General features: G+C 43.6%; 1 protein-coding gene across 2 annotated transcripts in view; it reads left to right on the top strand.

Annotated features, from left to right (window-relative positions):
* Nucleotides 1-24,790, top strand: part of hacl1 (2-hydroxyacyl-CoA lyase 1) — a 139,033-nt gene that overhangs the window by 51,111 nt on the left and 63,132 nt on the right. For both annotated transcript variants that reach the window (XM_070881236.1, XM_070881237.1), the window contains exons 9-11: nt 3,267-3,402; nt 6,961-7,066; nt 8,387-8,470. In XM_070881236.1, the coding sequence (XP_070737337.1) occupies nt 3,267-3,402; nt 6,961-7,066; nt 8,387-8,470 (326 nt within the window). The remainder of the gene's footprint in view (nt 1-3,266; nt 3,403-6,960; nt 7,067-8,386; nt 8,471-24,790) is intronic.

Raw genomic sequence — 24,790 nt, 5'->3', positions numbered from 1 at the left:
TTTGTAGGTGCTCGACGGTGTCCCGACCCGTGACCAATATGTCGTCCTGAAAAACCACCGTGCGTGGTACCGACTTGAGTAGGCGCTCCATGTTTCTCTGAAAGATCGCTACAGACGACCGAATTCCAAATGGGCATCTGTTGTAGATGGACAATTGTCCCTTTTGCGTGTTGATGCAGGTTGAGGCCCTTTGAAGACTCCTCCAGCTCCTGCGTCATGTAGGCCGAAGCCAGGTCAAGCTTGGTGAATTTCGTGCCTCCGGTCAGCGTCGTAAATAGGTCATCTGCCTTAGGTAATAATGTGTATTGGTCCTGTAGTGAGAAACAATTAATAGTTACTTTATAATCGCCGAAATCCTGACCGTGCCATCACTTTTGAGTACTGGAACAATCTGGCTGGCCCACTCGCTGAATTCCACTGGGGAGATGATGCCCTCGCGTTGCAGCCTGTCCAGCTCGATTTCCACTCTCTCCCTCATCATGTGAGGTACCGCTCGCGCCTTATGGTGAATGGGTTGTGCCTCTGGGACCAAGTGGATCCACAGCTTTGCCCCGGAAAAGTGTCCAATGCCTGGTTCAAAAAGGGAAGGAAATTTGTTAAGAACCTGGGTACATGAGGCCTCATCGACATGTGATAGCGCTCGGATATCATCCTAGTTCCAGCAGATTTTGCCCAGCCAGCTCCTTCCAAGCAGTGTGGGGCCATTGCCCGGGACAATCCAGAGTGGCAGTTCGTGCACCGTGCCCTCGTAGGTGACCTTGACCATGGCGCTGCCGAGGATAGTGATAAGTTCTTTGGTGTACGTTCTCAGTTTCGTGTGGATGGGGCTCAGGGCTGGTCTGAATGCCTTGTCGCACCACAGTCTCTCAAACATCTTTTTACTCATGATGGATTGGCTAGCGCCAGTGTCCAGTTCCATGGCTATGGGTAAGCCATTCAATTTTACATTTAGCATTATAGGTGGACATTTCGTCGAAAATGTGTGCACCCAGTGTACTTCAGCATCTGCCTCCTCTTTCTGAGGCTCAAAATTGCTTTGATCCACCATGGACCGATCTTCCTCTGCCACGTGGTGGTTAGCAGGTTTTGCAGAGCTTGCAGCTCGTCTGCAAGCTCGTTGGACGTGCCCCATTGTTCCACAGCTTTTGCAAACATACCCTTTGAAGTAGCATGAATAGGCTGAATGGAAGCCTCTACAACGCCAACAAGGTGTGAATTGCCTTGCATTCATCCTTTGTTGTGGACTCTGAGTCATCTGGGTCACCTGAGACCTTCTGGCAGTTGCAGACTTGTGGTTTCTGCCCTGTACATTTCTGCTCGCAAACACAGTTCCGGTTAATTTATGAACATTGCTAGCACTTCTGTGATGAGAGATTTGTTTGGTGTTATCACTGGAGAACACAAATGCCTGTGCTATCGCAATGGCCTTCCTGAGGGCTGGTGTCTCTACAGTCAAAGGTTTTCGTAGGATGGTCTCGTATCCAATGCCCTGTACAAAAAAGTCTCTGAGCATTTGCTCCAGGTAGCCATCAAACTCACATTGTCCTGCAAGTCGCCTTAGCTTGGCGACGTAGCTTGCCACTTCCTGACCTTCAGATCGCTGGCATGTGTAGAACCGATACCTCGCCATCAGCACGCTCTCTCTTGGGTTAAGATGCTCCCGAACCAGTGTACACAGCTCCTCATATGACTTATCTGTGGGTTTCACCGGAGCCAAAAGATTCTTCATGAGGCTGTAGGTCGGTGCCCCGCAGACCGTGAGGAGGACCGCTCTCCTTTTTGCAGCGCTTCCTTTTCCGTCCAGCTTGTTGGCTACAAAGTACTGGTCTAACCGTTCGACATAGGCCTCCCAGTCCTCACCCTCCAAGAACTTCTCCAGGATGCCCACAGTTTGCTGCATCGTTGCGTTGGATACATATACTCGCCGCCAGTTATTGTGTTCCTAACACAGATGAGGCTGCACACAGGCAGGTTAAAGTAACAGTGACCTCAGTCTTTAATAAGACACTCCAAAGTGAGGAACAAGCCTTAGGGGGCCGGCTTATATGCAGTGCTCCCAAGGGATGCTGGGATCCCTTGGGACTTCAGGGGATGCGCGCTCCCTGGTGGCGGAACATGGGAGTGTATGCTTTACAGATACACTACAACTTCCCCTTCATAAATCCATGCTGACTCTGCCTGACCGAATTTTGCTTTTCCAAATGTCCTGCTACTGCTTCTTTAATAATGGAATCCAACATTTTCCCAACCACAGATATTAAGCTAACTGGTCTATAGTTTCCTGCTTTTTGTCTGCCTTTTTTAAATAGGGGCGTTACATTTGCAGTTTTCCAATCTGCTGGGACCGCCCCAGAATCCAGAGAATTTTGGTAAATTACAACCAATGCATCCACAATCCCTGCCGCTACTTCTCTCAAGACCCTAGGATGCAAGCCATCAGGTCCAGGGGATTTATCTGCCTTTAGTCCCATTATCTTACTGAGTACCACCTCCTTTGTGCTTGTGATTGTATTAAGTTCCTCCCCCCTTATAGCCCCTAGACTATTCACTGTCGGAATATTGTTAGTCTCTCTACTGTCAAGACTGATCCAAAATATTTGTTCAGAGTTTCTGCCATCTCCATGTTCCCCATTACTAATTCCTCGATCTTGTCCTCTAAGGGACCAACATTTACTTTAGCTACCCTTTTCCTTTTTATATACCTATAAAAACTCTTGCTATCTGTTTTTATATTTTGCGCTAGTTTACTTTCATAGTCTATCTTCCCTTTCCTAATCATTTTTTTAGTCATTCTTTGCTGGCTTTTAAAAGTTTCCGAGTCTTCTGTGTTCCCCTAGTTTTGGCCACTTTGTATGCCCTTGTTTTTAATTGGATACCGTTCTTTATTTCGTGCAAAATCTTTAAATATTCAATATGTGTTCATGATGCAATTGATAAAATATTTTAAATGCAGTTGAGGTTCATTTCAATTGTTATTTTGTGCTGTTCATCGTAATACAAGCAGTAAATGTGATGCAATAAATTGATTTTAACAAGATGTTCTTTATTCATCTGAAAGAATTTATAAATTGCATTGATTTCAATGTATATAGAGGAGCTCCTGTATAAACAAATTAATATGAAGGTCTGTAGACCACAGAATATAGGATTAATAGTCAAAGATTCTGTGAATTGTAGCATGATATATCATTTCATGGTTATATTGGAAACATTTGTTCATGGATGTAGATAGAACATTATAGATATGTTGTTTTAATTTCTTAAAGGTGCAGCCTATTCTCGTGCTGAAGATAATATCAGAAAGCTTGTAAACATGTGTGGGCTACCATTTCTGCCCACTCCAATGGGGAAAGGTGTGGTACCTGACAACCATCTAAGCTGTGTCTCTGCAGCCAGGTCCAGGTCAGTGTCCAGCATGAAGCTGATGTTTTCTCAATTTGAAGAAGCAACTCTGGGCACTACATTTCAAATATTGAGCAATTTAACGAAACTTCATGTTTAACCATTTGACCATTTTCCTGTTTCCATTTCCTGTGTGCAGGAAGACTAATACAAATGTCCTTTTTCCCCATAAATTGGACTCTTAATTACACTAATATTCACCATCCATTTGCTGTTGCTACCACCTTCATTGTCATCAGACTGCTACATCTTTAGCTTTACCCTACTCACTTCAGGTTTGTACTCATCTCACAATTCTATGATGACAAAAATATATATCTCCCACCCCATCAGGCCACATTAACGCTATCTTTTGCAGCCCTTCCTATGGTGTGTACCTTCATCAGTGTCTTTTAAAAAAAAAAACAATGCTTGACTTTAATGTAACAAAGCTGTATGTGTTTGTGCACACGTGCATGAATTCTCACGTAGCATGCACTTTCTGTAAGCGCCATGATTAATTCCTGTAACATTCTCCCTACCATGCTTTGTTTATAAAACGCTTGTTTTTAATAAAGCAGTGTATATGAACAATGCTACGAGAGACCTGCTAATATATTAAGTCTTGTGTATGTGCACGCTTCCTGTAAGTAACAATTACTTCCTGCAACACTATATTTCATGACACTTATTTCCTTTTATCCATGCCATTCTCCATATTTTAGTTCTATTTATTTACTTCAATTTCATTCAGTGCCGATTCAGTCCACTTGGCTGAGTCTCCAAGCTCGATAGTTGTATGGTGACAATCTATGGGGGAAGGTGTAGTGTTAATAACAAAATATTACTTGTTAAGAGTGATAACCAGTTACTGATTATTACTCTAAACAAGTAATATTCTGACTATCAGAATGTATGAACTTCTGATGAAGGCTACTGTCTGACACAATGTAATAAAAGCTTTTTAAATGGAATAACTCGTATGCCATCAGAAAGGTCTTTTGAAAATTATATGCACTAATATTAATTGGAAATAACATGTTGTAAGTACTGAAGCAGTAAATATTACTGACCACATCTTTATCGGTGGGACGGTAGTGAGTTATAGGCTCTGAAATTGATACACAGGAGCATCTAATATAATGGCGAGATTATGCAGTTGACTCAACACTTGCATTAGCTTTATTTAAATTTGGCTATGGTGGGAACCTAATCCTCATTTAGCACAAAGGATCACAGTACTTGATTGCATGAAATCAAGGCTTTAGTAATTCCATCTGCTGATCCAGTATTGGGTCAAGTGCAGAGCTGTCGGAGAATCATGCCTGTAACACTGCAACTCTATTTGAAACTACATCACAATCCAGCAGGTCTCCAGTAGAATGTGCAATGAGTGAATCCTTGATTAAGCAAATGCTTCATTTATCTAAATATTTACATTAGAAAGCTGTTAGATGGCTCATATTGTAATGAAGAAATTGATGTTGTATGTGATAAAATAAAAGCAGCATAATTGCTGTTTATTTCCTAAGACAGGAGTCAGTGGAGTGGAGTTGTTGTATCTGTTTAACCGTTCACTTCTGTCTATTTTAAAAACAAATCTCTCAATTTTGGTCCTTCCATTTATCTTCTGAAGGCATTGACTGCTGGGGTATACTTACACAGATTTCATTCGCTCTCTGACATCTTGTTTACGTGGTCATTCTTCATATTTGAGCTGAGACACTGAGTGTCAGCAGGCTATTCAGCTGTTGGGGCTTCACAGTCCCACTATCCATACACACACAATCTTGGACAGACTGGGAAGATAATGATTGGGATTGAGAACTCGGGACGATTTTCCTCTCCCTCGACTGGGGCCGTTGAGGTTAGTTTTTCCCCCCTCTACCACCACATCGGCAAAGATCAGTTAAACCAACACATACTAGAAATCAAACCTAGCATCCTGGTCTCTCTGGATCAACTACTCACTGTTTAATCCATTGATCCATCAGGGGAGCCCCTGCTCAATTTAAGTGTCTAGCATTCACTAGTGGCTTCTAAGTATATTTTGGAAGTCATTGATTGGTCAGTCCACTGCTTCCATTTGTTGATGCTCCAGGTGAGTTCTGTCACAGTTCTGTTTTTCTATATTTTTTCCTCTTCTCTGGACCATGGAGTAGCTGAATTGCCTGACATGTACATGTCAGGGCCCACGAACAAATCTCTTGTGATTTATTTTCTCCCTGCCTCTTTCAAACATAGAATGTGAAGATGCAAAATAAAGCTCCTTTTGCTTTGCCCAATAATGTGACTTATCTGCAATCTCAGCAAAACACCCGACCCAGACTGTATCATTTTGAAGGTTTGTTTTTCTGACTCTCGCTCCAGCCATTCTCTGAGTGACCTTGCCAGATTGGAGTGACTTTGAGGAAGTTTTATAAAGCCAGCAATTCTGAGCATGCATGCTCAGCAGCCCTCGAGCACCTAGTTTGAGCGATCATTTTTCATGTGTGCACTGAAATTATGGGTGTCAATGCAGTGCTTGACTGCAAGGTTGATCTTCTCCCGCATGCAGTTTGCGTGGCAGCCATTGAATATAGATTGACCAGCCAGAGCTGTTCCTGTTTTCCGGTTCCCTCCGTGGCCAGGGGTGCGGAGGCCTATTGTGCATTCTCTTCGCCTCAGATTGACTAATTCAGAATAGACCAGGAGCCTTTCTGTTCTGTGCCACATCATGTGGTGCATTTATCCACTGGGAGGAAGAGGCTATCACTTTTTATAGGATTTACTGATCTGACCATGTGAGGGAGCTGCGTTAGTAGCTCAGGGTAGTTCAGCTTTTGTTGAATTATTGAGTCCATGTTCATTTAGTTCTTTTATACTGCTGAGCTCAGCTCCTCCAAACTGCTCTCCTGATGTTGTCAGCACTTGTCTCAGTTTTTAAAACAATCAGAAAGTTGATTCAAAAGCTCTTAAGTGGCAAGATTTCAATGGGCTATAATGGGGACATTTAATTTCTAAGCAAGCCTCAGATGGGTTTCTATTTTCTGGTTGAACTTTGTTTGAACCAGACAAGCAGTGCTTTGTTTTTTCAAAAGATAATTGTGGCGCTCATTCTGTCTTTTTTTTTGTTTTCTGTCTCTCTGGAAAAATCTAACATGTTTTGTCTTTGTATTTGTAAAGTTGGATCAGCTAAGCTGTCCTTCAGTAGATGTTGTTTCTCTAAATGTTCAGCTTATAATCTTTTAATTTTTTTCGCAATTCAGATCTTGCATATATAGAAAGAATGTTCTTGTTTAGTAGACCGAAATGATTGCTGTCCCTGTTTATTAGATTACTCATTATTTTCTCTCACAAATCTGCACAGATTTGTGTCGCGAAATGTTAATTCATACCCCACTTACTGACTGGAATATGACTTTCTTGTTGGCTTCTTGTTGGGAATGCCAATACTTTAAGGCAAAACTTTACCCAATTTCAATTTATGTTCTCTTCTCTTCCAATCTTCCTTTCCCAGAAAACAAAGAATTGAGGGTTGTGCTATTATTTATCTGGTCCACAACTGGAAGTCCTTTACTGAAACTTTCTCTTTCTCAGAGCCTTGCAGAATGCAGATGTGATTCTACTGCTGGGAGCCAGATTAAACTGGATTTTGCATTTCGGGCATCCACCACGCTTTCATCCTGATGTGAAAATCATACAGGTGTGGAGAGCTTCTGATCACACATGTAGGCTTCCGGATTCAAAAAGATCAATCGGATGTTTAGTGTTTTTCAGTACCTAAGTTAATTGTGCTTCTTTTGTCTTGCCATCAGCTTTATATCTTGTTTGTGTGCACATACAGCAAGGCGATTGATATACAATATTTAGATAATTCAATTATTTTCAAGGACATTAACCTAATCTTGCTTTCTGATTGCTGCATCACTTTCCTTCTTCGTTTTCTGTTGTCGAAATGTGAATCTTGAACAAGTTCTTACAGTCAACGTTGCAGGGATATTACCATGGCACTATGCCACCCGGTGGAAACCAGGAACGAGGGCAGTTAAAATGTAACATGCCTTCCCACCCCCATCTGGCCGCCTGCAATTTTAAATTGCAGACGGAAAGGACAGCCGGCCGAAGCCAGTGTTGTCCACTTTAAATATGCAGATTGGGCTGCGATTGGGGCCTGACTGCAGTATCAGGCTGAGACCTGAGCGGAAGAGCAGGTGTCACTTCCCTGCCAGGCCATAATGGTGGATTGAGGGACAGGTCAGGCCCAGGTAAGCTTAAATGTTTAATTTGTTTTTAAAGGTTTCCTTGTGGGATCGGAGGAACAGGAGTGGCCCTCCCAGCCTCACACGGAATCATTGGAACAGCCAGCTTTGCTCCCTTAACTGCAATAACTACGGATCCTCCCATCCCTGTGCCAGAATCACTTGCCCTGATCTTAAAATTCTCATCCTTGTTTTCAAATCCCTTCATAGCCTCCCACCTCCCTATTTCTGCAATTTCTCTATCCCACCACCGTCTGAGATATCTGCGCTCCTGGCCTCTTGTGCATCCCCGATTTTAATTGCTCCACCTTTGGTGGCTGTGCCTTCAGCTGCCAAGGCCCCAAGTTCTGGAATTCCCTCTCTAAACTTCTCCACCTCTCTACCTCTCTTTCCTCCTTTAAGACGCTCCTTAAAAGCTACCTCTTTGACCAAGCTTTTGGTTATCTGCCCAAATATCATCTTGTGTGGCTTGCTGTCAAATTTTGTTTTATAACACTCTTTTGAGGTCCTTGGGGATGTTTTACTATGTCAAAGGTGCTATACGAATACAAGTTGTTGCTGTTGTTTACTGCTTTTGCTTTTTTCAGATGTAGATTGACCACATGTGTGTTTCTAGCATTTTCTGTTTTTATTTCAGATTTTCAGGGTTTGTGTGTTTTTTTCCTTCTCTCATCTCAATTTTATTTCAAATTTATGTCATTACTTTTTTATGTATTATATACTATGATCTGTAGAAACAGTAATCTCCATATTTTTTTTATAAGGTTGACCTATGTGCTGAAGAACTAGGAAATAATGTCAAGCCTGTTGCTGCCTTACTGGGTGATGTAAACGCTGTTGTTGAACAGGTAATTTGTCTTCCTTTTCCTGATTTTTTTCAGGGTTTTTCTCTTCTGGGCTACTTTCCACACTGCCTAGAAATCTCTTCAGGCATTTTGTATATGGTGGACAACTAGTTTTGCCATTTATCGCCAGATCTGGCTGGACCACATAATGGATTATTATCGAGTCCTGCTGTCCTCTGCCAAAACTGGTCACTATTCCAGGATTATCCTGGAATGCAAAGATAACCCCCAGCTTTTTTTTTCCAACTCCTAATAAAAAAACCAACTCTTAACCTGTCCATCCATGCAAACTACTGCCAGATCTCCAACCTCCCTTTCCCCTCCAAAGTCCTTGAACGTGCTGTCGCCTCCTAAATCTGGGCTCATCGTTTCTGGAGCTCCATGTATGAACCCCACCAATCAGGTTTCCGTTCCTGCCACTTGTTAAAAATAACCAGTTTACGGCCATCTCTAGTCACTTTAAATAATCAGGTTCGAGTGCAAACTAATATGGTGGGTATATTGTGTTTAATCAGTGCTTTTACATATATACATTATGAGGTGGAATTTCTTCTCTCAGATGTTTGTGAATTTCTGGAATTCTCCACTCTCGTGCGCTGTGGAAACTGAGTCATTGAATATATTCAAGGCTGAGATAGACAGATTCTTGAACTATAGGGGAGTCAAGCTTATGGGGAACAGGCAGGAAAGTGGAGTTGTGGTCAAGATCAGATCAGCAATGATCATTGAATGGCTGACTAGGCTCGTGAGGCAAATGTCCTACTCCTTATGTTCTTAACCCTCTAAATTTCTAGTTGGTATAATCTCTCCTGGTAATTTTACCCTTGGAGTCCAGGTATAACTCTGGTAAATCTTTCCCATATTACAACAGAATGCTCCCCGAAAAGTACTTTATCGGCTGTAAAGCGCTTTGAATCCTCCGGTGGTTGTGAAAGGCCTCTGTATAAATCCAAGTCTTACTTTTTAATATGTTTAATCAGAGTTTAAGACGGAATATAACACATCAGTAATACAGCAAAAATAATACGACCGTGACAAGTAGCTGATCCCATTCCGATCGGACAGATGGTTGGCGCACGTGAGCAGTTCTCTGAGCGGCCTCTCTTTTTGTTTAGAGCCTGGGATCAATCTCGAAGACTATTCGACCAACCCAACTTCTGTATAGCTCTCACCTCCTCCGTCTGTGTGGACAACCCTCAGGAGGTTACTTTTATTCTAGTTTTAGGGGTGGGCCTAAAATGGGATATTGACAAGACCATTTAACCTTTAGAGGTTCCCCTAAAAGCTCAGTACCCAATGGGGCTTCAAGTTCTTTGTCTTGATTCTTGAAACAAAGCTCTCCCTAAAGATGTCTCATGATCTTGTTAACATAAGAACATAAGAACATAAGAATTAGGAACAGGAGTAGGCCATCTAGCCCCTCGAGCCTGCTCCGCCATTCAACAAGATCATGGCTGATCTGGCCGTGGACTCAGCTCCACTTACCCGCCCGCTCCCCGTAATCCTTAATTCCCTTATTGGTTAAAAATCTATCTATCTGTGACTTGAATACATTCAATGAGCTAGCCTCAACTGCTTCCTTGGGCAGAGAATTCCACAGATTCACAACCCTCTGGGAGAAGAAATTCCTTCTCAACTCGGTTTTAAATTGGCTCCCCCGTATTTTGAGGCTGTGTCCCCTAGTTCTAGTCTCCCCGACCAGTGGAAACAACCTCTCTGCCTCTATCTTCTTGTCCATCCCTTTCATTATTTTAAATGTTTCCATAAGATCACCCCTCATCCTTCTGAACTCCAACGAGTAAAGACCCAGTCTACTCAATCTATCATCATAAGGTAACCCCCTCATCTCCGGAATCAGCCTAGTGAATCGTCTCTGTACCCCCTCCAAAGTGAGTATATCCTTCCTTAAGTAAGGTGACCAAAACTGCACGCAGTACTCCAGGTGCGGCCTCACCAATACCCTATACAGTTGTAGCAGGACCTCCCTGCTTTTGTACTCCATCCCTCTCACAATGAAGGCCAACATTCCATTCGCCTTCCTGATTACTTGCTGCACCTGCAAACTAACTTTTTGAGATTCATGCACAAGGACCCCAGGTTCCTCTGCACCTCAGCATGTTGTAATTTCTCCCCATTCAAAAAATATTCTCTTTTACTGTTTTTTTTCCCAAGGTGGATGACCTCACACTTTCCGACATTGTATTCCATCTGCCAAACCTTAGCCCATTCGCTTAACCTATCCAAATCTCTTTGCAGCCTCTCTGTGTCCTCATGTCTTTCCTGTTTAGATTTCCTCAGGGTTCTTTGTTTGGAATTTGTGTCTTCTCTCCCTTGTCGCTATCCTCTCAGGTACAATTAATACAAGGCCCTGTACCCTCAACCATGAGGCCCAAAACCAGAGCTATCTCACTTCAATCGATCGTTACCTGTCTTTACGACCGAGCAAATTACTCCATTCTGAGATTGTGTTTAACTTAACTTCCCCAAATTCCTTCCATTCTAAGTCTTTTTATACTAATTAACTTTTACTTATCTTCGCAAGCAGTTCTGTTAAGCAAACTTCAATCCCTACCTTAGCAGTATACAAAAAATACATAAACAAGGTTCAAGTCGTAACTTAAAAACAACAAATAATCGCCTAGCCATGGGGAGATTGTATACAGTGCAGAATGCTATACCATCTGCAGGAAACCAAAACATATTAGGCTGAAGAGACTCCTTGTCTCCAGCTCTAACATAATCATATAAACATAGCATTATTCACATCAAAGTTTTGTTCGCATAGCCATATATTTTTAGGTATCCCTAATTTCTAACCGTTTGTTCTGAAACGGCTCTTATCAAAGTCACAAATGACATCCGATGTAACCGTGACAGTGGTAAACTATCCCTCCTCGACCTTCTCGACCTGTCTACAGCCTTTGACATGGTTGATCACTCCATCCTCCTCCAATGCCTCTCCTCCGTCATCGAACTGGGTGGGACTGCACTTCCCTGGTTCCCTTCTTATCTATCTAATCGTAGCCAGATAATCACCTGCAATGGCGTCTCTTCACGCCCACATTGTTATCTCTGACGACCCCCAAGGATCTATCCTTGGCCTCCTATTTCTCATCTACATGCTGCTCCTCGGCGACATTATCCGAAGACACAGCGTCAGTTCCCACATATATGCTGGCGACACCCAGCTCAACTTCACTACCACCTCTTTCACCCCCTCCATTGTCTCTTGGCTAATTCCTCGTCTGACATCCAGCACTGGATAAGCAAAAATTCCCTCCAACTAAATATTGGGAAGAGCAAAGCCATTGTCTTTGGACCCAGCCACAAACTCCTTTCCCTAGTCACCAACTCCATCCCTCAACCTGCCAACTGTCTGAGGCTTAACCAGACTGTTTGCAACCGTGGTGTCATATTTGCCCCTGAAATTAGCTTATGACCACATATTCATGCCATCACTAAGGCCGCCTACTTCCACTTCCGTGACATTATCCGACACCACTCCTGCCTCAGCTCATCTACTGAAACCCTCATCCATGCTTTGATTACCTCTAGACTTGAATTTTACAACGCACTCCTGGCTGGTCTTCCACCTTCCACCTTCCATAAGCCTAAGGTCATCCAAAACTCTACTGCCCGTATCCTATCTCGCACCAAGTCCCGTTCACCCATCATCCCTGTGTTCACTGACCTACATTGGCTCCCAGTTAAGCAATGCCTCGGTTCTAAAATTCTCATACTTGTTCTCAAACCCCTCCATGATCTCAGCCCTCCCTATCTCTGTAACCTCCTCTAACCCTACAACCCTCCTAGATATCTGTTCCTCCAATCCTCCTCTTGCACATGCCAATTTTAATCACTCCACCATTGGTGGCCATGCCTTAAGCTGCCAAGGCCCGAAGCTCAGGAGTTTCATCCCTAAATCTCTCTGCCTCTCTTACCTCTCTTTCCTCCTTCAAGAGGCTCCTTAAAATCTACATCTTTGACCAAGCACCTGTCCTAATAGCTCCTTATGTGGCTCAGTGTCAAATTTTATTTGATAATGCTCCTATGAAGCACCTTGCAATATTTTACTATGTTAAAGGAGCTATATAAATGGACGTCGTTATTGTTAGTTTTATTCCACAGGAAAAGCCATAGTGTGAAACTGATTTAGTTAATGGGATAAATGTAATGCATGGAAAAATTTCTAGCTGCACAAGTACTCCAACTACATGGGTTTGGAATCACTTCTCCATGGTTGGCATAATCGCCAGTTCATAATTGAATAGTAAAAGCAAGGTTCAAGTAGATGGTGACTTGGACGGTCTCCAGGATTTTCTTTTGAGATGAAATGCCTCATAGTCTTAAATCCAAGGAAGAGGCACATAAATTGGCCAGAAAAAGCAGCAAACCTGAGGAATGGGAGAAATTTAGAATTCAGCAGAGGAGGACAAAGGATTTAATTAGGAGGAGGAAAATAGAGTATGAGAGAAAGCTTGCTGGGAACATAAAAACTGACTGCAAAAGCTTCTATAGATATGTGAAGAGAAAAAGATTAGTGAAGACAAACATAGGTCCTTTGCACTCAGAATCAGGTGAATTTATAATGGGGAACAAAGAAATGGCAGACCAATTGAACAAATACTTTGGTTCTGTCTTCACGAAGGAAGACACAAATAACGTTACGGAAGTACTAGGGGACCGAGGGTCCAGCGAGAAGGAGGAACTGAAGGAAATTCTTTAGTCAGGAAATTGTGATAGGGAAATTGATGGGTTGAAGGCCGATAAATCCCAAGGGCCTGATAGTCTGCATCCCAGAGTACTTAAGGAAGTGGCCCTAGAAATAGTGGGTGCATTGGTGATCATTTTCCAACCGTCTATCAACTCTGGATGAGTTCCTATGGACTGGAGGTTAGCTAATGTAACACAACTTTTTAAAAAAGGAGGGAGAGAGAAAACGGGGAATTATAGATCAGTTAGCCTGACATCAATAGTGGGGAAAATGTTGGAATCAATTATTAAAGATGAAATAGCAGCACATTTGGAAAACAGTGACAGGATCGGTCCAAGTCAGCATGGATTTATGAATGAGAAATCATGCTTGACAAATCTTCTAGAATTTTTTGAGGTGCAACTAGTAGAGTGGACAAGGGAGAACCAGTGGATGTGGTGTATTTGGACTTTCATAAGGCTTTTGACAAGGTCCCACACAAGAGATTGGTGTGCAAAATTAAAGCACATGGTATTGGGGGTAATGTATTGACGTGGATAGAGAACTGGTTGGCAGACAGGAAGCAGAGAGTCGGGATAAACGAGTCCTTTTCAGAATGGCAGGCGGTGACTAGTGGGGTGCCGCAGGGCTCAGTGCTGGGACCCCAGCTATTTACAATATACATCAATGATTTAGATGACGGAATTGAGAGTAATATCTCCAAGTTTGCAGATGACACTAAGCTGGGTTGCGGTGAGAGCTGTGAGGAGCTAAGAGGCTGCAGGGTGACTTGGACAGGTTAGGTGAGTGGGCAAGTTCATGACAGATGCAGTATAATGTGGATAAATGTGAGGTTATCCACTTTGGTGGCAAAAACATGAAGGCAGAGTGTTATCTGAATGGTGGCAGATTAGGAAAAGGGGAGGTGCAACGAGACCTGGCTGTCATGGTCCATCAGTCATTGAAGGTTGACATGCAGGTGCAGCAGGTGGTGAACAAGGCAAATGGCATGTTGGCTTTCATATCTAGGGGATTTGAGTACAGAAGCAGGGAGGTCTTCCTGCAGTTGTGCAGGGCCTTGGTGAGGCCCCACCTGGAATATTGTGTTCAGTTTTGGTCTCCTAATCTGAGGAAGGACATTCTTGCTATTGAGGGAGTGCAGCGAAGGTTCACCAGACTGATTCCCGGGATGGCAGGACTGACACATGAGGAGAGACTGAATGAACTGGGCCTGTATTCATTGGAATTTAGAAGAATGATAGGGATCTCATCGAAACGTATAAGATTCTGATGGGATTGGACAGGTTAGATGCAGGAAGAATGTTCCCGATGTTGGGGAAGTCCAGAACCAGGGGTCACAGTCTAAGGATAAGGGGTAAGCCATTTAAGACCGAGATGAGGTGAAACTTCTTCACTCAGAGAGTTGTTAACCTGTGGAATTCTCTACCACAGAGTTGTTGATGCCAGTTCATTGGATATATTCAAGAGAGAGTTAGATGTGGCCTTTACGGCTAAAGGGATCAAGTCGTATGGAGAGAAAGCAGGACAGGTGAACTGAAGTATATGATCAGTCATGATCTTATTGAATAGTGGTGCAGGCTCGAAGGGCCGAATGGCCTACTCCTGCATCTATTTTCTTTGTTTCTGTGTCCTAAAGGAACAGCTCTCTCTTACCCCAGTACTGGTGCCAGTGCACCATGAATCGAAACCCGTTTCTCCCACACCAATCTTTGAGCCACGTGTTCATCTCTCTGATCTTATTTACCCTATGCAAATTTGCTTGTGGCTCAGGTAGTAATCCAGAGATTATTACCTTTGTGGTTCTGCTTTTTAATTTAGCCCCAAGCTGTTCATACTCCCTCAGCAGAACCTCTTTCTTTGTTCGACTTATGTCATTGGTACCTACACGGACCACGACAATTGGATCTACCCCCTCCCACTCCAAGTTCCTCTCCAGTTGTCGTCCTTAACCCCGGCACCGAATAGGTAACAGAGCCTTCGGAACGCACGCTCTCGGCTGCAGAGAACAGTATCTCATCATCATAGGCAGTCCCTCGAAACAAGGATGACTTGCTTCCACGCCAAAAAAAAGGATGCGTTCACAGGTGTTTCAACTGAAGAACCCGAACTACGTCCTCAAGGGTGGAAGCTGCCTGTGCGTGGATTTTTTTAACGTGTGGTGGCCATTGCAAACCAGTCATCACACGGGTTTGACAGAGCTAGGTCTTGGTCCAGTGGCAAGGATTACCCAAGACAACTGGAGACCTGCTCTGCTGCACGGACCTAGTGCACACACATATCACAGTGTGGGCTGGCCCGTGCTGCCCCTGGGCCCCTAGCCCCGAACTCACGCCTCCCCTGGGCCCCGATCACATCCTTCCACAATCTCTCACAGCTCCTTTGCCCCGATCTCGCCGATCCTGCTGTATCTGCCCATGCTCCAATCACCGACCTGGACCTTGTTGACTTCACTCTTCGCTGCCATTGCCCTCCAGTATCTGTCCCCGTAATGAGAACAGTATCTATCTCCACAAAAAATCTGCAAAAGTACAGAGACAGGCTAAGTGAGTGGACAAAAATTTGGCAGATGGAGTATAATGTGAAGTGTGAGGTCATGCACTTTGGCAAAAAAAAAATCAAAGAGCAAGTTATTATTTAAATAGAGAAAGATTGCAAAGTGCTGCAGTACAGCAGGACCTGGGGTACTTGTGTGCATGTAACACAAAAGGATAGTGTGCAGGTACAGCAAGTGATCAGGAAGGCCAATGGTATCTTGGCCTTTATTGCAAAGTGGATTGAGTATAAAAGCAGGGAAGTCTTGCTACAGCTATACAGGGTATTGGTGAGGCCACACCTGGAATACTGCGTGCAGTTTTGGTTTCCATATTTATGAAAGGATATACTTGCTTTGGAAGCAGTTCAGAGAAGGTTCACTGGGTTGATTCCGGAGATGAGGGGGTTGACTTATGAGGAAAGGTTGAGTAGGTTGGGCCTCTACTCATTGGAATTCAGACGAATGAAAGGTGATCTTATCGAAACGTATAAAATTATGAGGGGGCTTGTCAAGGTGGATGCAGAGAGGATGTTTCCACTGATGAGGGAGATTGAAACTAGAGGGCATGATCTTAGAATAAGGAGCCGACCATTTAAAACTGAGATGAGGAAAAATGTATTTTCTCAGAGGGTTGTAAATCTTTGGAATTCACTGCCTCAGAGAGCTGTGGAAGCTGGGACATTGAATAAATTTAAGACAGAAATAGACAGTTTCTTAAACGATAAGGGGTTATGGGGAGCGGGCAGGGAAGTGGAGCTGAGTCCATGATCAGATCAGCCATGATATTGAATGGCGGAGCAGGCTTGAGGGGCCGTATGGCTACTCCTGCTCCTTTTTCTTATGTTCTTATGACACTGTCCCCTACCACTACAACATTTGTTTTTACTCCTCCCACTTAAATGGCCTCCCGTACCACGCTGCTGTGGTTAGTTTGCTAATCCTCCCTGCAATCCCTGCCCTTGTCTACACAGGGAGCAAGAATCTCGTACCTGTTGGACAAGAGAAGGGCAGAGGCTCCTCCATCCCTACATCCTGGAACCCCATACCTGCCTCACTCGTCGTCGCACTCCCCTGTCCCTGACCATGGACCAAATTTGAATTAATTAATCTAAGGGGTGTGACTGCCTCCAGGAACACAGCGTCCAGGTAACTCTCTCCCTCCCTGATGTGTCGCAGTGTCCGCAGCTCGGACTCCAGCTCATCAACACGGAGCCGAAGTTCCTCCAGCAGCGAACACTTGCTGCAGGTGTGATCGCCGTGGTCCTCAATGGAGTCCATCAGCTCCCACATGTTGCAGCAGTAACACATTGCCTGTTCTGCAATCTCTAATGTATTTAACTAATTAAGTTTTCAAGTTTTATACGTTTAGTTTTTAATCCCAGCTCTTAATTTAAATCAATGCCCAAGAAAAGAGAAAAAAACTTACCAACCAATCACTTCCCTGCATTCCTATGATGTCACACTTGGATTCTTTTTACTTCTTGCCCTCCCAGGTCAGTTCATGCTGTTCTGTCTAGCTCTTTAGTAGTTTGCTGCTCCTCCCGATCTCGTGTTATTTACAGCAATCTGGCTCTTTCGCTCGTGCTCTTTAGTAGTATGCCACTCCTCCTGATCTCGCCCTGTTCCCATCTCCCTTCAGCCCTCTTGACTTCTTCATAGAAATACATAGAGCTATTTTGTTTTCTCAAAAGGCTTTTAGCTAATAATATTCGATGCATAGTTACATTCAGAGACTTTGGCCTCAATTTTGGCTGAGTTAGTTTTTCGGCACACTTACCGGAGTTGTGCCGCTTATCTACTTTCCGAGGTGCGCCGAAAAAAAATGTTGCCACTTTGGCTGCTGTCCGACGTCTTCATTGCAGTCGCGCAGCGTGGCCAATCGAGTCGGGGGTGTTCTGTGCTGGGAAATGTAACAGGATGTCTGCACATGCGCAGTAAAATTTGCTGGTGATGTCCGTGCATGAGAAGTCGCGCTGCGAGTCTGCAACAACAGTCCCAATTGATGTAGGTGTCTGTCAGTTTAGAGCGTGGCAATATTCTTCCTCCCTGTCTTGCTGGGCTCCTTTAAGTAAAATTATCTGTATTTATTCTGCCTCCTTTGTTGGGATAGGGGCGGGCAGGAGAACTACCTGCCGGTGATTTCTATCAGTACTGGGTACCTTGCTTTTTGTGGTATATATCAACGATTTAGATTTCAATATAGGGAGTATGATTAAGAAGTTTGCAGACGACACTAAAATTGGCTGTGTGGTTAATAATGAAGAGGAAAGTCATGGGCTACAGGAGGATATCAGTCTACTGGTCAGGTGGGCAGAGCAGTGGCACATGGAATTTAATTCAGAGAAGTGTGAGGTGATGCACTTTGGGAGGGCTAATAAGGAAAGGGTATACACATTAAGCAGTCGGTCACTTAATAGTGTGGATGAACAAAGGGACCTTGGAGTGATTGTCCACAGATCCCTGAAAGTAGCAGGCCAGGTGGTTAAGAAGGCATACGGAATGCTTGCCTTTATTAGCCGAGGCATAGAATATAAGAGCAGGGAGGTTATGCTTAAATTGTATAATACTGTGGTTAGGCCGCAGCTGGAGTACTGCGTGCAATTCTGGTCGCCGTATTATAGGAAGGACATGATTGCACTAGAAACATAGAAACATAGAAAATAGGTGCCGGAGTAGGTCATTCGGCCCTTCGAGCCTGCACCACCATTCAATATGATCATGCAACTTCAGTACCCCATTCCTGCTTTTTCTCCATACCCTTGATCCCTTTAGACGTAAGGGCCACATCTAACTCCCTTTTGAATATATCTAACGAACTGGCCTCAACAACTTTCTGTGGTAGAGAATTCCACAGGTTCACAATTCTCTGAGTGTAGAAGTTGCTCCTCATCTCAGTCCTAAATGGCTTACCCCTTATCCTTAGACTGTGACCCCTGGTTCTGGACTTCCCCAACATCGGGAACATTTTTCCTGCATCTAACCTGTCCAATCCCGTCAGAATTTTATATGTTTCTATGAGATCCCCTCTCATTCTTCTAAATTCCAGTGAATATAAGCCTAGTCGATCCAGTCTTTCTTCATATGTCAGTCCTGCCATCCCGGGAATCAGTCTGGTGAACCTTTGCTGCACTCCCTCAATAGCAAGAATGTCCTTCCTCAGATTAGGAGACCAAAACTGCACACAATATTCAAGGTGTGGCCTCACCAAGGCCCTGTACAACTGCAGTAAGACCTCCCTGCTCCTATACTCAAATTCTCTCGCTATGAAGGCCAACATGCCATTTGCCGCCTTCATCGCCTGCTGTACCTGCATGCCAACTTTCAATGACTGATGTACCATGACACCCAGGTCTCATTGCACCTCCCCTTTTCCTAATCTGTCACCATTCAGATAATCTGCCTTCCTGTTTCTGCCCCCAAAGTGGATAACCTCACATTTATCTACATTATACTGCATCTGCCATGCATTTGCCCACTCACCGAACCTGTCCAAGTCATCCTGCAGCCTCTTAGCATCCTCCTCACAGCTCACACTGCCATTCAGCTTAGTGTCATCTGCAAACTTGGAGATATTACATTCAATTCCTTCATCTAAATCATTAATGTATATTGTATATAGCTGCGGTTTCAGCACTGAACCTTGCGGTACACCACTAGTTACTGCCTGCCATTCTGAAAAGGACCCGTTTATTCCTACTCTTTGCTTCCTGTCTGCCAACCAGTTCTCTATCCACGTCAATACATTACCCCCAATACCTTGTGCTTTAATTTTGCACACTAATCTCTTGTGTGGGACCTTGTCAAAAGCCTTTTGAAAGTCCAAATACACCACATCCACTGGTTCTCCCTTATCCACTCTACTAGTTACATCCTCAAAAAATTCTAGAAGATTTGTCAAGCATGATTTCCTTTCATAAATCCCTGCTGAATTGGACCGATTCTGTCACTGCTTTCCAAATGCTATTACATCTGTAATAATTGATTCCAACATTTTTCCCACTACCGATGCCAGGCTAACCAGTCTATAATTCCCTGTTTTCTCTCCTTTTTTAAAAAGTTGTGTTACATTAGCTACCCTCCAATCCATAGGAACTGATCCAAAGTCTATAGAATGTTGGAAAATGACCACTAATGCACCCACTATTTCTGGGGTCATTTCTTAGAGAGGGTGCAGAGGAGATTTACTAGGATGCTGCCTGGAATGGAGAATCTTAGTTATGAGGACAGATTGGATAGGCTGGGTTAGTTCTCATTGGAACAGAGGAGGTTGAGAGGAGACCTCATTGAGGTGTACAGAATATTGAGGGGCCTGGACATAGTGGATAGTATTTCCATTGGTGGAAGGGTCTTTTACGAAGGGGCACAGTTTTAAGGTGATTGGTGGAAGGTTTAGAGGGGATTTGAGATGGGGGCTTCTTTACGCAGAGGGTTGTGGGGATCTGGAACTCGCTGCCTGGAAGAGTGGTGGATGCAGAAACCCTCACCACTTTTAAGAGATGGTTGGATGGGCACTTAAAGTGCAGTAAAGAGTTATGGACCCAGAGCTGGTAATTGGGATTAGACTGGTTGATCTTTTGTTGGACGGCACAGAAATAATGGTAAGTACTTCAGGGAATCGAATACGACCAGGGTGATCTCCTGGACTAGTTTCGATCACCTGGCTGGGTCGGAGAGGAATTTTTCCAGATTTTTTTCTCCCAAATTGCTGAGTTTCAAGATGAAGGTAGAACTTCAATTTTTTATTTCTTATAGAATTGTTAGTAGTTTTTGTTTGCAAACATTGCTAGGGGTAAGGCTTGGTTAGTTTAGGTTCAGGTCCTCCGATTTACTCCCCTATCCCAGGCCGATTATACTTACCTTTACTCTTTAACTCTCCGCAAGGGTTTTCTGAAGTGGCCACATATGCTGGCATAAGTAGAAATGGAGTAACTAATAGCTGGCTAAAGTTGCCTAAATGGGCAGAACTGGCGTAGGTGGCTGGTAACGCCCCCTTTTGAGAGAAAAAAAACAAACCTAAAAAAAATGTAACTAAGTTGGTGCAAATTGATTGGGGAAACTGGGGATTTTTAAGTTACGCCAGAAAAAGCAGGTTACTCCAAAAATAAACGGAGCAACTGCTGGCCAAAATTGAGCCCAATTGAAACCAATCATTCTCTTCTATTAATGACCCATTGTCTTCTCACCTTATTTACTTCATGCACAGAGAATATTAATGATTCTTAAATGGGCTTAAAGGAGAAAGTAACTCTGCTGGGTAAGTACTATAAATAGTAACTAGCCCATAGGTCACTTTCAGATATTTCGTCCACTTACATTTACAATCGATTTTAAAAATATCTGTTTTTTACAGAGCTTCTCTGTGGAGGTCTAGATGTTCTCCATTTTGTTTTGTAAGGAATAGAGTAACCCAACTGGGAATAACATAAGCCAAGGAATAAGCCTGTTTATTTTTAAATACTGCATTCGATTTTCTGCAGTCTGCATTGTCTGAGGAAGTGGGTCAGACTGGAGATGCGTGGAGATCTGGAGCTTCAGTCAGCTCAGCTGCTGCCCTCACCAAGGGAGGGATGTAAATGCCATAAAAACTTTCTATTTCTGGAACAAGTGTCAGTATTAAGCATTCTGATCAGATGTAGTGCAGCCATTTGCAGAATGAAGTTTGCTCCAATATTCCCACAGCAATATATCTTTTGTGCATCCTCTTTATTCCACCAATCTATTTTTTTCTACTTCCCACCAACCATCTCTAAATAAACTTCTTACTAATACTATGCTTCGAGTCTGTGATATGAACTGTTTAAACTGCCGAAGCATATTTTATGTAGAACTCTCGCAGCTGGCTGACCAAGAAAGCGAGTGAGAGTGAATTGGTGCTGTGTCCCTGTTTAGGTAGTGAGAGTGGAGCATAAACCGGAGAGGGGGAGATGAGCTGGGCGGGTAGAGAAAGTGGGGAGCAATCACTGTACCCAGCGGCTCAGCATTGTGTGTGACTGCAGAGGAAAAGATGGGCAGGTAGGAATGGAATAATCTGGGAAGGCGAGGACTGGGGGTGTGAGTCTTAGTTGGAGCCACAAGTAAAATGTATCTCGGTCTGGCACAGAGATTGGGACATTAAGAAAGCATCACAGGGAGTGGGGAAACAGGGATAGAAGTTGGTGGGGGGGAGGGGGGTTGGGGAAAGAGAAAGTCGAGCATAAAAATAAACTATGCCAAAGACGTGGGATTGGGAGAGAGCATGAGAATGGCAGCTGAGCTCACTGTTGAAGTAGTGAAGGCTAGGATAGGAAAGGACTCGAGTCAGTGAGTGCTGCATCAGAGACGGCAGTATAGCTCAGTTAGGGGTTTCAGAGATGGACTATGGCAAGTGAGCTGTTAAAATCTTGGAAGGACTAGAAGGTCATATGTGTAAGATAATAGAATAAAGTTGATCTAAAATAAAACAATGGCAAATACCCATGATTGCAGCAACTATTCTGATCAAGATTTATAGATAAGCTAAAATTGCTTGACTTAAAATAAACTTGCCTTTAAGCAAATCCTGTTTTTAGTATATTACCAACAGTCACCCTGATGTTTTGGTCACGATGAGTCAGAGGTTACAGTGTTGCAGGTGGGACACGGAGTGCTTCTAGGGTGTCTGGGATTCTCGACCTATCTGCAGCCACACCATCCTTCTCCACCGCCCCTCCTCTGTTGTTCAGCTGGGTGGGACTGCACTCGCCTGGTTCCATTCCTGTCTATCCAGGCATAGCCAGAGAATCACCTGCAATGGCTTCTCATCCCCCTCCCACACCTCTGGTGTCCCCCAAGGATCTATCCTTGGCCCCCTCCTATTTTTCATCTACATGCTGCTCCTCAGCGACATCATCCGAAACCACAACGTGAGGTTCCACATGCATGCTGATGACACCCAGCACCACCCTGCCAACACCTCTCTTGACCCTGCCAGTGCCTCTGATTTGTCAGGTGGCTTGTCGGACATCCAATATAGGATGAGCAAAAATTTTCACCAATTAAATATTCGGAAGACTGTAGCCATGGTCTTCGGTCCGCTCTACGACTCCATCGCTCTTCTTAGCCACTGCCTGAGATTGAACCAGACCGTTTACAACCGTTAGCATCCTATTTAATCCTGAGCTCAGCTTCCGATCCCATATCCTTTCCATCACCAAGACCACCTACTTTCACTTCCGTTACATCACTGTCTCCACCCCTGCCTCAGCTCATTTGCTGCTGGAACCCTCATCCGTCCCTTTGTTACTTCTAGACTTGTCTATTCTAATGCTCTTCTGGCCGGCCTCTCGCCTTGCACTCTCTGTAAACTTGAGGTCATCCGAACCTCTTCTGCCCGTACCCTAATTTGCAACAAGTCCTGTTCACACTTCACCCCTGTGCTTGCTAACCTACATTAGCTCCTGGTTTGACAAAATCTTGATTTAAAAATTCTCATCCTTGTTTTCAAATCCCTTCATGACTTCACCCCTCCCTATTTCTGTAACTCCTCCAGCCCAACAACCCTCCGAGATCTCTGCACTCCTTCAATTCTGGCCTCGCGTGCATTACTGATTTTAATTGCTCCACCATTAGCGGCTGTGTCTTCAGCTTCATGGGCTCTAAGCTCTGGAATTCCCACCGTAAACCTCTCGACCTCTCTCTTCTTTAAGACGCTCCTTAAAACCTACCTCTTTGACCAAGCTTTTGGCCATCTGCCCCAATATCTCCCTATGTGGCTCAGTGTCAAATATTTTTTGATAATGCTCCTCTGACCCGCCTTGAGACTTAAAAAAAATAATGAAAGACTTGCATTTATATAACGCCTTTCATGACCTTAGAACGTCTCAAAGCATGTTACAACCAATTAAGTAGTTTGGAAGTTATTCACTGTTGCAATGTAGGAAACAAATGTAATTTTACTATGTTATAAAGGCACTATACAGATACAAGTTGTTGAAGCTCATGCAAGTTGTGTATCTCCAGTGAAAGAATTTGAAAAGAAAGCCAAATTTCTGATATGGGTGGATAGAAACAGGTTTTGTACTGACACGAATGGAAATGTGCAATTTGCAACCAACTTTAGAGACCAGCTCATTATCATAATGTGATAGGTGCCAGTTTGGATGAGTTGTGGGAGATGAAAATTGAGTGTCAAATTTAAAGGGATAGGAATGAACATAAGAACACAAGAACACAAGAATTAGGAACAGGAGTAGGCCATCTAGCCCCTCGAGCCTGCTCCGCCATTCAATAAGATCATGGCTGATCTGGCCGTGGACTCAGCTCCACTTACCCGCCCGCTCCCTGTAACCCTTAATTCCCTTATTGGTTAAAAATCTATCTATCTGTGATTTGAATACATTCAATGAGCTAGCCTCACTGCTTCCTTGGGCAGAGAATTCCACAGATTCACAACCCTCTGGGAGAAGAAATTCCTTCTCAACTCAGTTTTAAATTCGCTCCCCCGTATTTTGAGGCTGTGCCCCCTAGTTCTAGTCTCCCTGACCAATGCCACGATAGGGGGACAAAAATTATCAAAGCATTTGGAAAAGCTTAAAATGCTTTTCAACCCATTAGCAGCCTTTGCCAGGGCTGAAGGATTCAGGGTTAAGAAGTGATGGTCAGCAACAAAGGGCATGGAAACCCAAGGTCCAAGTGTGAGTGCGCAGGCAAGTGACAACCAGCCCGTTTGATGGCTGCTGAAGTGAAAGCAGTGCTGCCTGAGATAGCTGCCCTCAACCCCACTCCATGTCCTCCAAATAAAAACCTTAATCAGTCTATTCAAAGATAAAGAAAGAAAATAATTTTATAGGGAAATGTAATTAAGTTAATGTGAACTGTATAATACATTATGGGATTTTTGATTTTTTTTCCTTAAAGCAAAGGATATTGTGATTGAGATGTTTCAGAGTTGCATTTTATAACAATGTGAATCTGCACAAGTTTAACAGGAAGGACCATAGTAATTGAATATGTGTACTGAAGCTAGATGGGGCAGTTTAAGGAATTCAAAATTGATTCAATAAGAATGAATTGTTTCATCCCACACCCATTTGGAGAAATCCTCTTTAAAACTCAAATT

Source organism: Pristiophorus japonicus, chromosome 5, assembly GCF_044704955.1.
Source record: "Pristiophorus japonicus isolate sPriJap1 chromosome 5, sPriJap1.hap1, whole genome shotgun sequence".
NCBI lineage: Eukaryota > Metazoa > Chordata > Chondrichthyes > Pristiophoridae > Pristiophorus > Pristiophorus japonicus.
This window is presented reverse-complemented; position numbering and strand designations above follow the sequence as displayed.